This window comes from Dermacentor variabilis, chromosome 2 (assembly GCF_050947875.1).
Source record: "Dermacentor variabilis isolate Ectoservices chromosome 2, ASM5094787v1, whole genome shotgun sequence".
NCBI lineage: Eukaryota > Metazoa > Arthropoda > Arachnida > Ixodida > Ixodidae > Dermacentor > Dermacentor variabilis.
The window spans coordinates 215,992,218-216,005,738 of NC_134569.1; the positions used below are offsets into that span (position 1 = coordinate 215,992,218).

The following is a 13,521-nucleotide window of genomic DNA, read 5'->3' on the forward strand; positions in this document are numbered from 1 at the left end:
TCCGAATTGCCAACCCCTAAATGCAGTCGTTCAGGTGTCATTCTTAATGCGATGCCGCTGCGATGGACAGGCAGGTCTTGGCTCTTCTCTAATATTCCTCAAATCAACCACCGCTTACCTTTCCGTGTTATTTACAGCAGTTTCCTTGTAAACTGGCAAATTTCATCAAGCGTTTAAGCAATTGCTCTCGTTTTAATTTAGCGCATTGCCTGCTTTGCAACGTTCACAAGGAAAGGCAACCAAATGCGTGGTGCGATGCACTGTCTCCTGTAGGTGGCAGTTTTACCTGAATAGCTCCTACCTATTTTTTTTTATTGCGATAAAGGCTTGCCCTTAAAGCATAATTCTTGGAGCGCATTTGTGTATTATATGTGTGCTGTGAGGCCTGTGTTGTGTACGAATTGAAGCAGTGTTTTGTGGTATCTGTTGTCATGTATCCAGCGGTCATAGCTGGTTGTCACACTGTAGCGGAGGCCGGCTTGCAGTAGGAGACGCGAGCGTTCCGATTGTAAACCCGTACATGTCGATATTAGGTGGTATGCATCTGATTCCACCACAGGAACGGAGCGGTATCGACACGTAGCACCCAGTGGTATATCCGATCAGTTCCACCTTGAGACAACAGCCGGTGAGACAACAGCCGAAGCCTCCTAAGCACAACTTCCTCCGCCCTAGTAATGTGAAGGGGGAGGGAGCAGACACACGGTGGGATAAGAGCGCGTGTGTCCTGCCGGAGAACATTTTTACGGGCTCGCAGCGAGTTACGGGGTTGGGGTGGGAGGGGAATAGGTGGAGGATCAGGATTAGGAGGGCAGTGTGCCTGCTGGTCAGCAGCAATGTTGTGAGGGTTCGCTGAATGGCCTTGAATCCAGTGTACCTTGACGCAAGTAGCTGTCTTACTATCCATAGTGTGTATTCTCTCGCAGATTTCCATCGCCTTATCAACCTTCTTGAGTTCCTGAATAGCCGCTAAAGAATCAGTGAAGATATCTAGTTGCTTGATAGTAGGCAGCTTAGATGTCGCATCTTGCACAGCGTCGTGGATGGCGTGAAGTTCCAGTACTAGAGCGCTGGTTTCCGTATATAAATAGCGCTGCTGGCCGCTGATGAAATTATGCGTAGCACTCAGGAATGATGTCCTTCCGCCGTCAGGGAGAATGGCAGCATCCGTATAGACTTTGCAGGTGTTAACGCATGATGCATCGACGATGTTGTGTTCGTCAATAATACCTGTTGTATCGCTGCGTCGTAACTTCGTTGGCTTATTAGTTGTGATGCTGGTGAATTCCCAGGGAGGCATTGGATAGTACTGATGGTCAATCCGAGAGCCGCGGTGAAAATGAGCATGCAACGCAGCGACAGCCGGAATAAGTACCTTTTTTATTTCACGTTCTTTTACACGTTGCAAAATTAGCTCTGCAATTGTGTTGAGCTGGGCATGTTCCTGTAAAGTTGGTATCGGAGTGATGCGGGGCAGTGCTGTGATTGTGCGCATAGCATCGCGATTAATCGTCTCCAACTGTGCCAGCTGTGCCAAAGTCAGCCGTTGAAAGTGGCATGGATGTTGTCACGCGCAGCAGGCCAGTGGAAGGTACAGATGAGGAGCTCACATCTGGCACAAACACTTCTTCGTCGGGCGAGCGCGGCGTCTCGGCCGCACTAAGCCTAAGCGCCAGCCGTGCTCGTTGTGAGTCTATCAGACAAGCAGGATCAGTAGGACAAGGCAAAGAAGAGTCCTCACGAGAGTCCACAGGTCCCCATAGGCTTCCGATGAGCTTCGTATCCGGATAAGGGCGAGATTTTCTTTGCTGTCGAGCAATTTCCAAGGAACCCAAGGAAACCACGTCTGCGTGGAAACGTCGTCGCCTTCCTTCTCCTAGCTCTTACCGAAACATATGGGAACCGTGTTAACCGTAATGGTCGGCATCCACTGCAGTGAATTACATGAAGTTTGTTGCAGCCCCCCCCAAAAAAGAAAGGCTAGAAAAAGGCACATTATAACGAGGCCATCGAAACGGTTTAGAGTAAAGATTAGGGATCGCATATTTTCAGGAAACTGAAGTATCAAATTCACAACGAGGTCTAACACAAGGAAAGCAACAAGAGAAGGATATCACAACTGTGCAAACTTCAACCATTGAGAAAAATGAAGCAGACAAAAGCTACGTAACATACACTACCGTGTAATATATTACTGATGTGTTAGCCGACCGTTTACAAAACCGCCATAAACAGCTTCGCAATTGCTCGTCAGCTCTAAGCTCGTATGTCATATTTGTTGCATTTATCTGTTTTAACAGATGCAATTCACATATCTGTTTTTAGAGCTGAGGTAAAGATTAGTAAACCTTGTCATTCATTTTCAGTCAGGTTGGTACATTTTTGCGAACATTGTCAAAAATTGAGGCCTGATACATTCGGCAGAATTTAGTTTTCGGTTTCACACTAACAAGATTAATTTGAATGGGATTAGCTGTCGTTTGATGAGGGCATTTGATTCTGCGTTAAATGTTTCTCAGTATAGGAAAATTAGAGTTGTTGCCGAGGTAAAGCTTTCCGCTAAATGAAAGTAAGGACGCAAAAGCCAACTAACCAGACACCGCAACTGAACAGCATATGCTTCATCAGCTACAGGGGGCAAAGGTCACGTAAAAGACGCGTCACGAGCTTTCACAATCTTGCGGTGGCATGACGAAAAGCACGACCTTCATGCTTGTTGACACTGCATGCCCTCAAGAAATGTCGCAGAGCACCGAGCGAATTCCGTGAGGAGCCCATCGGATGGGGCAAGCACGTGGCACGACGCGCGAAAAATTAAATTTCAACAATGTGGGGAACTGTAACGACAGCACACTTGACACGTGTCCTTGCGACATTCGAGCGGTAGTGGTCCCACTCGCAATATAAAAGCTCGGCGCTGGAAGCAAGGCACCCGTGTAGAAGCCCGGCCTCGCCTTCTTTCTTTACACTACACCAAAGCAACGGACGTTCCAGAGGGTACGACGTTAAGCACAGAGAAAAGTTAGAAATGTTATCCAAGGTAAGCAGATCGCATTTTCAGCGTGGAGTGCCCATCTGGTGATCTTATAATAGCCTATTGACGTCCGCCAATGCCCTAGCGCCTGTTTTCAAAGCGTCCGCGAGGTATTTTTCATCATTCGTTTCTTGGCATATCTATGTTCTATCGAAATTATTTTCCAAGCTTCGAAATAAGCTTTATTGACCACGATGCGTGCCAGGATTCTTCAAGGCTTCACTGTTTGACAACGGCGAGTGGGTTTTCCAGAACTACCACAAGTTAAAGTTAATGTTTTCTCTTTTTTTAAGTGGCGCTTTCTTTGCATTCTTGCAAAGCCAGCCCCCGAAACGTCGGGCGCTCGCTGTCTTGCCGAGTAGAGACAAGTCCGCTACCATGCTGCCGACGACGAAGAACCAGGCTACATAATACCGATTATCCACTGTCGCGGCATTGTGTTTCTTGTGCCGTGGTGTGCGCGCAGTGCGTTAACATGTGCGCCCATGTGCACCGACGAGGGCGCTGAACAGTTCTTCCCGAAACGCGAAACCGAGGAGCGTCATACGTAGTGAAGGGTCGCTTGGATACGCAGTCGTCAGACAGCAGCGGAATTGGACTGCGTTATTTAGAAGTGTAAGCAGCTTACACGAAGAGCACTTCATACCGGCTGAGTTCGGTGCGGTGTCTAGTGTGTGCGATACACTTTTAGTTTTCGCCTGCCGTATCTGCGACGTCGGAGTGCCCCACGTGTAGGTTGAGTGACGCCCTTCCCAGTGAAAATGTGCCCTACTTCGTGGTTTGCTGTGCTTCCAGATTGCCTATACTTAAGAAAAAATAACGTCTTTCGCTGCAAACACCAACGGAATCTTCGCTGAAACTGATGCCTAGAGTGTGCGATATCGACCTAATGTTTTCTTACATGCGGAACCATTTGTTGGCAGGATGTTTGAAATTTACCGCAACTTTCTGTGTTGATTACCGCATTCGCCTGAGCCTCAAAGCAATGCCTCAATTGCAGTCTTTGCAAGGTTATGAGCCGGTAAACTAAATTCCTTGCTTCGTTCCCGCATTTCTTCTTCCGCCTTTCAACGGATATCGCAATATTTCCCGGTGGTTGTCTACCAAGTATCGACACAGCTCCGACATTCTTTGCGTATAGTTTTCTTATGTAGTTCGCTGGAAATGATGCTATCTGTACTTTCTTTTTTTAGCAGGCAAAACTTCTTCTCATTTGCTTCGTCGCCAAGGCGTTGGCACTCCAGCACCACTCAGCAGGATACCAGGGCCCCGGCTATGGTGGCTACGGTAGCTACGGTGGCTACGGTGGCTACGGTGGTTACGGTGGATACGGTGGATACGGTGGTTACGGTGGATACGGAGGCTACGGCAGCTACAACGCTGCTACGGCCGGTGCACCTTACCAGGGATACGGCGCTTCCTCCTTTGTAGGTGACGCTATCAGTAAAAATTCGCTCGTAGCTGTTTCCAAGCATGGCAGTGAGCGCAACTCCGCCGAGTAAGATGACTCGCAGTAAACGTACAGTACTCAGAACGAATGGCGGTGGCGGTTTCCACTTAAGCATTGTTTTCGCGCACTACATATCACAAAATGCGAGTGCGACAACTGGATATTCGTCAACTTCTAATTTTTGAAGTTTTATTCACTATAGAAGCGAAGTTCGCGAGACGCTGCATGGCAGCTGATTTGGTAAACCAATTGGAAGCCCCGTTTCTTTAAATATTGATGGTGCTACACCAATAGGTTATGCAGTGTCATGAAATGCCACTTAAATTGTATTGCGCAGCATATATCGGTTTTCTGGAACCCTTTAGGCGCATACACTTTTGAAACTGCATATTACACTCTTGTAAAAGATGAAGAAAGCAGATTTTACGCTTTTGCGTATTGCGTTGTACAGGACACGATAATTCCTCTTTAAAAAATTATCTCCTTGCACATAAAACCTATACCGTTGTCGTAAACAGGCATCGATAACACAGTAAAAATCTTCCCCTTTTCCTGGACACATTAACGTCATTAGAAGAGTTAACTGCTGGGCTAGTTGGGGATCTTGCATACTGAAAAGATGTTGCGCCAAAAAACAACGCACACAAGAAAGACGACGACACCACGGGCGCTTCTGGTGTCGTCGTGTTTCTTGCGTGTGTTGTTTTTTGGCGCAACATCTTTTCAGTATACATTAATGTCAGCTGCCACAGATTGTATCTACTATTCTGTCAAGCTTGTCTTTTGAAGCGACATATTATGAATTTTGCCTTAGTAGCTGTTGTTACGGAATAACTTTCAAGCGATCTCGGCAAACGTGCACGTGAAGCACGGGCGCTAAAATTAGCGTAGCTTTTGTACTATACTTTTGTGTTGTCCCTAAATGAGTCAATCAACAATTACGGCCTCTACCGGAACCCGAAAGCTTTTTTTTTGCTATGAAAGGGATATACACTGTAGAAGGCAAAAACGAGGGCCTTCATAAGATCTCAAAAGGAAACAAGCGCCGAATGCAAGTATGGAAGTCTATAGAATTTCTCTACATTTACTTTAATCTATTCTAACATAAGAGAGTGGATGAAGGAAAATTTTGAAGAGCCTATCTCGTTGTAGGCTCTACACTTTTATGTTTCTTGAAACCGTGTGGCTACAATTCGCACAAATGCACCTTTCCGGTCAGACTGTTTTGTAACATACACAAAATCGGTAGGAACTCTACATGTGACAGATTGCACACCGACAATGTAAACGGCAGCTGAGCGATTTGGGCTGCAGCAGATTCGTCGAGTCCATGGCTCGATTCCGGCGTAGGTCTGTCGCTTATTCTGCGACGTCGCTACCGATCTACATTACCGACCTTCGTTACTATAGCATCGAGTTCACAAGTCTTTGTTAAACGATATTTATGTCACTGTGCGCAGCAGGATGGTTAGTGAGCGTGCCAAATCTAGGCAAAGATCTGTAAGGGTGTTAAAATGAGCGTGGTTTGAGCCACCGCTGGCTTTTAGTCGTGGTCAACAAGTATTGGGAAGTGGCCGTGCCAACAAAAAAAAGAAAAAATGCAGAGAAAAGCTTCCTACGAGTAGACATTTGTGAACCTTTGAACCAATTTCCGCATGCGTAAAGTGGCGTATAAACCAAGCTGTGATTTTTGGCAATGTGGAAACCATGATACTTGGAATATAAAATAGCCCCTAAGTATACGATGCACGACAGTTCTTTTCAACTATGTCTAAGCGTGAAACAGAGAGCCACACCCTCACGCAATGCACACAGCGGCGTTACCGCTTTCATTGCGCTGCTACCCGTCCCCGTTCATTGTCTCGATTCGTGGCTGTTTCAGATGTTTATTTCTTTATTTCTTTATTTATTTATTTATGGGTTCATTTATTTATTTATTTCGGCAAAACAAATACAAAGTTTGCCCGGAAGGTAAGGCAGAAGGAGGGCGTAATCCTCCTGACGAAGGCGTTTACTTCGCTGGAGCAGCAGAAGTAGCAGTTTACTATTAAAACAAAATAAAACTAATACGACAGAAAACGTCAAACCTATTTACAGCAATATTTTAACCACATTGAAAAGTATCAACTATTTGCAAAATAGCAAGTAACTAAATAAATACAGCACTGGAAGAAATAAGAACATTCTCTTAAAAAGGAAATTAGACATTCAGAATATAACATTTATAACATCACTATTGACATAAAACAATTTAAAAGTCCATTAACATTCGTTACACATGCTGTGATTAGAAATTAGTATGTTTTCTATAGCATATTTAAATGTGTGAATTGTTCTACAATTTATAGCTGCGTCAACAGTATTAGGGTACGTATAACCTAAACATATAGTTCCATATTCGATCGTTTGCGTGCCATATTTTGTCCTGCGGTTCTTTATTACTATTGAAGTGCGACGTAGGCTCTATCCTGTGTCTCTACCGAGGTAACGATTTGAAAATAGTCGGTGTTGCTGGAGATCTCTTTAAATAGCCGTATGCAGATCTTTGTTTTGTAAGGGTCTCTAACATTAGGAGTGTTGAAGCGCATCCTTTATGTAGAAGATCTTATGTATAGTTTTGAGAAGTTCGCGCAACCGAACAGCTCGCCGTTGCAGTACTGCCAATTTTCTATATATGGTTTATTACCATTTCCCTATACTAAGAGGCAGTAGCTATGATTCGCAAGCAGAAACTTGTTTCGCAGAGAATAGTGACTAAGCTTTCTTTTGGAGGTAGGCGAAGCCCACTCGACGTAGCAGCAACGTTTCAGTTGGAATTATTACTGACATACGGGATCAGACTCCCAAAAATATTGTGTTAGTAAGATAACACCCTGTACTTCCCAGCCACCTCAGCCGTACACTTTTGGCTACGACACGGCGGACGAGTTCGGCAACCGGCAGTTCCGTAGCGAGCAGGGCGACGCCAACAACGTGAAGACTGGCTCGTACGGATACCGAGATGTGAACGGTCTCTTCCGCCGCGTCAACTACATCGCCGACGCCAACGGCTTCCGCGCCACAGTGGACACCAACGAGCCGGGCACGGCACCGGGAGCCAGCGCCGACGTCGTGTTCAACGCATCACCAGTTGTCCCACCGGTTCCTGGTGGTGCAGCGGCTCTGAATACATTTGCCGCGGCCGCAGGAGCGCCCGGTTACAACGCTTACGCCGGATTCGGCGGTGGTGGATACGGCCCCTCCAGTAGCGCAGCTGGAGCCTTCGGTTACGGCGGCTACGGGCGCAACGCCTACCCTCCAAATGGGCCGGCTATCAGTGGCCACGCCTACGGGGGTCACGCCCAACAGGGTTACGGTGCGGTTGGTTATGCTCCAGGTGGATATGGGCCAGCTGGCTACGGTGGATTGGTTGCAGGTCACCTAGGCTTCCGCCGTCGCAGATAAATATGCTGCGCGATGGCTGGAAAGTAGTACGTGCGATTGACATTTAGTTTGATTGCAATTGTTTTATTCGAGATCTTTACAGCTAAATCAGCCTCAATAAAGAGATTTCTCCTTCATGGTTCCTTGCGATATTGATATAACTTCTCGAAAAACATCGTAATGAGGCAGTGGTTGTACTGCTTATGTGAGGGAATCTTTCGCGAGTTCTAGAAAGAGCTGTGGAAGCTACTGAAATCACAGCAGCTTCTGAAACTTCCTGTATAACAAAAGTTAAATACTCATAAAATTTTAGCTACGCCGTATCCAACACTATTCACAGCGTCATTTCATAGTGGCCTTCCTGAGATGCGCCACGTGAATTAACCTTCTTTATTTAATGAAGCGTTCTTAGAATTCGTGTATTTCCGGAATGTAGCTGCTGCTGCCGCGTTAATCTCAGACTTCATTCAATCATTCACGTCTACTTCGTCTACGCCCCGCTTCAATATTGCTTACACTCTGTTTAATGGACCAGATCAGTGAGTTTTACTTTAACTCTTACGTACTCCACATTAAAGAGACGATTGAGCGCGTGATGTGCTTTTGTGATCTCTATGACTACGAATTCTTCATTGGGTGTTAAACCAATTAGATAACAGACCATTTTCAGGAATTAAGATTCTCGTACTATGGCCCCATACGTCGCAGGCTTACAAAGCGACGCGGGCACTGCTACACTTCATGAAGGCGTCTGGCCTCACTAACCGATTATAGACCTAAAATTATTGACATCCGCACGTACTCACACCGATAGTCTTCTTCCCTCCCCCTCCTTTATTTTCTTGCTTTAAGCCCCTTCGCCTGTGCAGGGTAGAAACCGGACGCGTGTCTGGTTGACCCTCCCTACCTTTCATTCCTTCCTTTTCATCCTTCTCCTCATTACATACTCCTGGCTGGTTTCTGGTTTCCTGGCCGTCTTCGAATCCTGCCTGTCTGAGCAACGCTCCAAAGCAAGGTTCCTATGCTTCACGGCAACCTGTATTGATGGGCATTGCTTGAAGCGGGTGCTACTTGAAACTGGCCCCGCTAACTCTGTCCTCGTGAAAGAGACAAGTCTAGCCTAACGTTGCGTCGAGAATAACTGGATGCCCTGTAAATCACACTGAGCGCAACTATACCTTACCTGATTATTCGACAAGTGTACATATGTTTATATGTGTGTCTATATATTTGTGTGTCTGTATGTATGCGTGTGTGTATACATTTATTACTGTGTAGCCACATTTTATTGTTTTTCTCGATTTATGTTCACAGATTATCTGCCGTATGTAAATTGTTGGATTGCGCACTGCTGTTCATAATCATTATACTCCTATTCAATTACTGTAATGATAGTACCTTCATCTGTATTTCAAGATAGAATTATTCTTGCTAATTTTTGTGTAATCTTCAACTTCCAGATGTTGCATTAATTACTTCTAATATGTTGATTGTATTTTCACGCTGTTCTTACCCTCGTTATTAATCCTATATTACATATTTTGTACATGTTGTAACAGGAGGTCCCCCTGACAGTTCTTACTTTAAGACCTCCTTCTGTATTACATTTTCTTTGTAATTGTAATCTCTAATAAAATGCACGAATCGGAAAGAGATACATTATTATTACGTACCATTTCTTTAAACAAAGTGTATAGATCAGCATCGCTAGCAGGCTCTGGCGGTATAATTTCTGATGTGGTAATACGGCACCAGCCAGATCGCAAACTTTATTTAGTGATGTATGTTTCGCCAGTCCTTGTCATTCTGCGCAATGCAAGGTTATCTCGGTAACAAAAAAAAAAAGAAAAATGTTATTTTCCTTATCAAGCGATACCACCTTATACCTTTGATTAAGGTGACCTGTAGCAGTGCATGTTGCATTTGCGAATCGCATGTTGTCGAATATCTACAACTATTTTTGCCCTAACAAACATGGTTTTCAGGAAGCCACATCATGTGAGACTGAGCAAGCGATCCCTTAATCCTTTGGCTCCCGTGTACAGAGAATCCGATGAACGTGATCGACACTTTTTCTACGTGTTCTTTAAATTCTCTGTGGAATTCTTCTACTAGCAACATCATCCGCAGTCTTAAATGACGAGTTAACTTTATCTCTTTATTTGATTTCAAAGTTTTTCGCAGATTGGAGAGTGGAAGGAATAGAAACCCGACCGCAGCTAGCCTCATAACTATCCTGCAGTGCTCCTAACATTTTTTCAATAAAAAAACGCAAGATTTACGCTTTGTTGTACTCGGCAAGGTAACTTTTTTATATGATAGCACCAGTGCTGATACAGAAGTTTCTCATATGTTGTGAGTTTTGCGATCCGAAGTCTAGGTGGATTTAGCGATACTTCAAATAATGGTAGACGCTCATGAGTGCCTCCTATTTTGATTGGGTCTGTCGCTCCTTCCCTTCCGGATTGAATTCACATGTTAGTTCCCTGCGTGACATTATCTTGAAGCACAACTTACAGCAAGTCGTGACAAAACACACACGAGTTTGTGCTCAATTGACCACAATACTTGATGTTGTCTTTATAAAGCAGTCCCTCGAGCAGTTCGCTAAGTTGAAATGGGATTCCTCATCATGAGGAATCCCATTTGTCTTTTCCCAGTGCCTTTTTCTTCCATCCCTGAGCCACGCCGAATCAATCACTGCAACCTTGTTACATTCAACAATTTCTCACGCACCATAGACGAAAGCGTACTTGATTATTTGGACTTGCACCTTAGTACATTCAAACGGCATGACACTGTTAAGCTTTGAAACGAGATTAAATTTGTATTTACTGCATCAATAACGCCGTCGCAATAGGAAAAATAAGCAAACGTGTAAACCTACTTGCTGGATGATGTGAAAATACACACCAAAAGGGAAGTCAAGCACGTAAGACAAGGTATTTTTCGTGTCACAGTTGCTATGTTTGAAAAAAAAATAATAATAAGCATAGAAATCTGTAATGCCAAGCTACACTGCTTTCAGCATCCGTTGCCAAAGCTCATTCGGACTATCGCTAAGAAATTTTGTGGCTTTCTTAGCAGGAAACGGAAATCAGTCGACCAGATTGTGCATGACGGAAATTTTATCAATGAGAAACACGGTATTCGGTGACGGTTCAATAGATACTTTAAAGTCCTTTCAGGCGCCACTTGTAATTATGCATAGAAAAATATTTTTGTTACAGAAACATTCTTTTTGGCACCTAAGAAAGACAATACCACTGAATTCTTGAAAGTTATCATGAATCTTTATTATTTGCAACATCGTGCACAATTGTGTACAAAGCGCCTCACTGGTCACTAAATTCACTTGTGTAAAGCGAGGAAGCAATTTCGCTCTTTCGTCAGGCAAAGTGGCACAGCGAATTTCATGCAGAATATCTGGGTCCTTCCTATGCACTTCTCGAGCTTGCACCTCAATCGCTCATTCTGGTCGCGGGCTTCGGGTTAATGTCAAAGGAGTCGTAGTGCGCGTCGGTGCAAGGAAGTGACATTATTGCTTTTTTTGCCCTGTCTTTGGTTGTGGTGCTTGGAACTCTGCAAGAGAAGGCCTTCCACGCTTTTTCGCGGGCAGTACCGATATAATTAATGCTTCGGCAACTTGCAAGCGAAAATTCATCAAATCTAGGAGTTTAGCTCTAGGCAGCGTTGGATTGTCGCGGAGGTATTCTAGCTCAGAAGTGCAGATAGACATGTCCACAAAGGGAACAAGCACCCTCAGTGTCCACTTCTTCAGCTTGCGTTTGCCCTGCAGCAACACCTTCCTCTTCTGCGAGGTTGGTGAACGCAGCTGCAACGCAGGCGTCAGTCGCTTCACACGTAGCGTCTTCTTCGTCACTTTCCCCGACGTCTGAAATGTTTCCATCAGCTATGAGCTCCAATAGCCTTTCAATTGACTTTTGGGTTTTCTCATGCTTTTTCACATTGTAGAAAGAAGAACATGGAATGGCCAAAAAACCTGGAACGAAAATCAAAGCAATTCTCAGCGTTCTTCATTTCTGCAGCGACCACGGCGCTTTGTACACAATCGCGTACGCATGCGCGTGCAAGCGTTAGCGTTTGGACATCTCCTGAGAAAGGATGAAGTTATCACTCCTCGGTACTTCATATAAAGCACAAGCGCGTCTAATTTTTTTTTGCTTGCTACAATGTAAAAAGCCGGCTCTAAAAAAATAAGAACTTGACTCACCACTCTCTGCTGCACCGGCGTCCGCCATTTCTTCTTCTGATATAAACATTTTCAGCGAAATGCAACAGATGGCGCCCAAAATGCACACGGTTGTCAGTTTAAAGTTTGTAAATGCGCTAAAAACAACCTAATAGAGAATTGTGCATCCTAAATGCGAAAAGAAAACACCAGACATGCAATGCACACAACTGTGCACAATGCGCCTTAAACAACCGTAAGTTTTTGAGCTCGTTAGATCTCTCTCTTTCTGGTCGCATCACACACAATAACCAATGTGATATAGTTTGATTGCCTGGGCTTCTTCCTAAGTTTTTAAATATAAAAACGAAATCGACTCCTGGGCCAGACAACCTACCCAATACGTTTCTTCATAGGTAAGCTGAAATGTTATCCCACTTCGTAGTTATAATATTTCGTGTCTTTGTCTTCAGCTGGGCTTCCTAGTGACTGACTTACTGCCCATGCTACCGCAGTGCTGATTTCACTCTAATTGCAAACTATCGTCCTTTATCACTCACCCCCTTTTTTAAAATCTTTTAGAGCATATAATAGCTAATGAAATTAACAAGTTTCTAGGAGACAGATACATTTTGTTACCCTGCTGCATGCCTTTCGAGAGGGCTTTCCTGCTGTAATACCATTAGCTACTGTTAATCACGATTTTGCTAGCATACAGGACAAAAGTGGACAAATTAAGTCCATATTTTTATACGAAAGAAGAATTCAATGTGCCCCCCATTACACACTCAAAGGTAATAAAAAAAATCTGAACGGCTCAATTTACCCACGTATACTATAAATATGACTACTGCTTAATTATTAAACCACACGCCATTCGTTGTTGTTGCTCACTCTTCTAGCGACTTCCCTTAACTTCTGATGTTCCTCAGGATAGTGTTTTAAGACGTTGTTATTTGACACATTAATGGCACAATTCACGCTGTTGCTTCGCCTGAAATAAATGACACAGTTTACTGATGACTGCCTGCTCTTTACCAATGTTACCAGCCCTCAAGACTAAATCACATTAAATTCCAGCCTTCATACCTGTCTCAATACGTTTCTTCGAATACGGAACTTAACATAAGCAAAACAATTATCATGAAAATTATGAAAAAATAATAAGCTATCGTTTGCCTACAGCCTTGCTTCTCTAGTACTTACCGAAGTTAGCTAATACAAATATCTAGGCGTTACATTGACCATATTTGGCCAATATGGTAATATGGTAATATGGAATAAGCTATGGTATGGTAATGTGGCAATTTCGTAATAGGGCAAATCCCATATTTCTTACTTATGCGACTCTCCTTTCCATAAATTTTGCCTACTGAGACAATAATTAAAACATGCTCCCGCTGAAACTCGTGTAATTGCCTA

The 13,521-nt window shown here is 44.1% G+C and overlaps 1 protein-coding gene across 1 annotated transcript; it reads right to left on the reverse strand.

The window, feature by feature from the left end:
* Positions 1–11,465: 11,465 nt before the first annotated feature.
* LOC142571180 (uncharacterized) lies at positions 11,466–12,181 on the reverse strand. The gene is made up of 2 exons (XM_075679454.1): positions 12,142–12,181; positions 11,466–11,910 (listed from the first exon to the last, which is right to left on the reverse strand). Exons 1-2 carry the CDS (start codon positions 12,167–12,169, stop codon positions 11,627–11,629), a joined length of 312 nt encoding a protein of 103 aa, XP_075535569.1. The 5' UTR covers positions 12,170–12,181; the 3' UTR covers positions 11,466–11,626.
* Between the last annotated feature and the right edge of the window lie 1,340 nt (positions 12,182–13,521).

Bases quoted from the DNA above. Each gene is read 5' to 3' on its own strand.
- LOC142571180 (XM_075679454.1), bottom strand. From the start codon at position 12,169: ATGGCGGACGCCGGTGCAGCAGAGAGTG. The intron at 11,911-12,141 runs GTGAGTCAAGTT...TTTTCGTTCCAG, and splicing joins CGCCGGTGCAGCAGAGAGTG to GTTTTTTGGCCATTCCATGT.